At 45.5% G+C, this 2,346-nt stretch overlaps 1 protein-coding gene across 1 annotated transcript; it reads left to right on the top strand.

Annotated features, from left to right (window-relative positions):
• Nucleotides 1-719: 719 nt before the first annotated feature.
• LOC132055212 (uncharacterized) lies at nucleotides 720-1,409 on the top strand. Its single transcript, XM_059446917.1, has 2 exons — nucleotides 720-782; nucleotides 882-1,409. The coding sequence occupies exon 2, from the start codon at nucleotides 906-908 to the stop codon at nucleotides 1,407-1,409; it is 504 nt and encodes a 167-aa protein (XP_059302900.1). The 5' UTR covers nucleotides 720-782; nucleotides 882-905.
• The last annotated feature ends 937 nt before the right edge of the window (nucleotides 1,410-2,346 follow it).

Here is a 2,346-nt window from a genome sequence, read left to right on the forward strand (position 1 = left end):
ATTTTTTGCTCTTCTCCAGGTAATCTTTTAAATGTGCGTTCCTTTAATGTAAACAAACCTCTTGAAGCGATGACTAAAAAATCGTATTTTCTAATATCGCTTACGCTATGGGCGTGGGAGAGATCCGCCTTTTCGGCCGTGCCTAGGCATCACCTCGAGATTGACATGCCTTATGCGAGGAGGTGGACAGCGGGTTTTGACCGGGATGTGGATACGCACCACGCATTCTTCCATTCGGGACGGCTTGATCATATGACGGACGATACGCTAAAACTATTTAACTTTACATTATTAATTTAATTAAATGTCTTTTCTACTTGGTGATAACTGATTTGTAATTATATGTTATGCAACTATTTATATGGACGCCGTACGTTGCTATATTAGATGGTTTGCCGGCCTTTTGCAGGGCAGGTCAAGGAATTTGGATGTCGCGGTGTCCATTGATACACCTGGACATCGTAGAGGACCACATGCCCGAGCGTATCTTACGACAGTTTGGGCATACACAGAGTATACCCCCTGACGTCCGTGTGAGCTCCGACTTGCTAGCGGGACGATCGGCCGTCGTCGATGATGATTTTTTGGCTTTCATGGCTATCCAGCTTCACCGTCGGGGAGAACAAAGGTTGGCACTTTAGCGGTGGTCGCCATTTGACTCCCGTTGAGGATTACATGCGTTGGTATCATCGCATCACACGGCGATTGATTAGCAGTAACCCGCCTTGCGTCCCGCTAGGGATGTAGGATACTCAGCACTCGCGGGGTAGTACGAGGCATTGGTAAGTTTATCGTATTTAGATTTATTTAATTTCACTAATTGTTACGTTTTAAAAAATAACTTTTATTTATTTATTTTTTACTGTTGAACACAAATGCAGCTGGTGGCCGTACAACGATTGCGCATGTTGGGGTTAGAGCATATGCCTTACCCTGGGCTTGTGGGGCTTGCATTGGAGATGGTACGGATATCCGAGGATGGTATCCGGCAGGCAGGAGAGATTAGGCGCATGGAGGAGCCTGTTCCAGAGGCTGAGTATCAGCCAGCGCCAGGAGGAGGACCGGGTGCTCCCAGAGGAGGAGGCCGTGCTGGCAGAGGACGCCGTGCTGCAAGAGGACGCCATGCGCGTAGAGGACGCGGTGCTGCTGCTAGAGGACCTAGTGGTGGAGGACACCATCTGGTAGATGAGTCCGATCCCATTCTAGAGGACATTCCCGGTCTAGTCCATCCGTGGTCGTTCCAGGCCGGTGGCAGCTTGCCTAGGGACTCACCTACGTTTACGCCGGCGCTCCTACTTGCTGAGATACTTGGGTCTTCATCACAGCCAAGCCAGAATGCATACATGGAGGAGCATGATAACGTCAATTGGGCGGCGTTACGTGCTTCATTAGCTGATGAGCACCTGTGAGGAATTTAGAGGGAGCCAGGATTCTTGACTTCGATGAGTTTTTGATCCAGGTTAGTATTTAAAATACTTATTTGTTCATTTAAATTACTTATTTTAAATATATATGTTACTCATTATTTAGTAATATTTTATATTTTAGGATTCGGCGCCAGCGGGTCCAGCAGAGCCACCTACTCAGGCGTTTTCTCATGGGCCTGCCGAGCCAACAGTGTCTTCCCATGTGACCGTAGAGCCACAGGTAAGATTTTTATTAAAATTAGTTTTATTCAATATAAGGTCAATATTTAAAATACATATTTGATTATTTAAAGTACTTATTTTAAATATGTATGTTACTTATTATTTCGTTTTTTCATATTTTAGGATTCGAAGCCAGTGGGTCCACAGTAGCGACCCATTCAGGAGCCTTCTCATCAGCCTGCCGAGGCAGAGTTGTCTTCTCATGAGACTTCCGAGGCGCAAGTAAGATTTTTACTTAAAATCAATTTTATTCAATATAAGGTAAATATTTATTTAATTTTTATAACCTTTATTTGGACTTCGAACAATATCTCGTCTAGGAGACTACCTCATATTCTGCACCAGACCCATCTCAGGAGCCTACAGACCCATCTCAGGAGCCTACTCAGGCGCCCGTTGATACACAGGTTTGATTATTCAACAAACGTTAATGTATTCAATATAAATAAGAAATGATACTAATTATTATATACTTTTCAGGTTCATCCTTTGGCGCCTGCTGTGGCGACTCCCGACGAGGAAGAGGTCGAGTTTCCAGACCCAGGTCAGCATGAGGTTCTGCCCGTGCTAGCGGGACCAGATCCCAAGAAGAAGCACATTCTAGTTAAGGGCGCACGGGCCAGGAGAAGAGGAGATGATCATGACTTGGAGCCTGGTTATTAAGAGAAAAAAGAGCGATGGAGACGATGGCGAGGGC

Source organism: Lycium ferocissimum, chromosome 5, assembly GCF_029784015.1.
Source record: "Lycium ferocissimum isolate CSIRO_LF1 chromosome 5, AGI_CSIRO_Lferr_CH_V1, whole genome shotgun sequence".
NCBI lineage: Eukaryota > Viridiplantae > Streptophyta > Magnoliopsida > Solanales > Solanaceae > Lycium > Lycium ferocissimum.

Coding starts and splice junctions, on each gene's coding strand:
- LOC132055212 (XM_059446917.1), top strand. CDS start 906: ATGTTGGGGTTAGAGCATATGCCTTACCCTGGGCTTGTGGGGCTTGCA.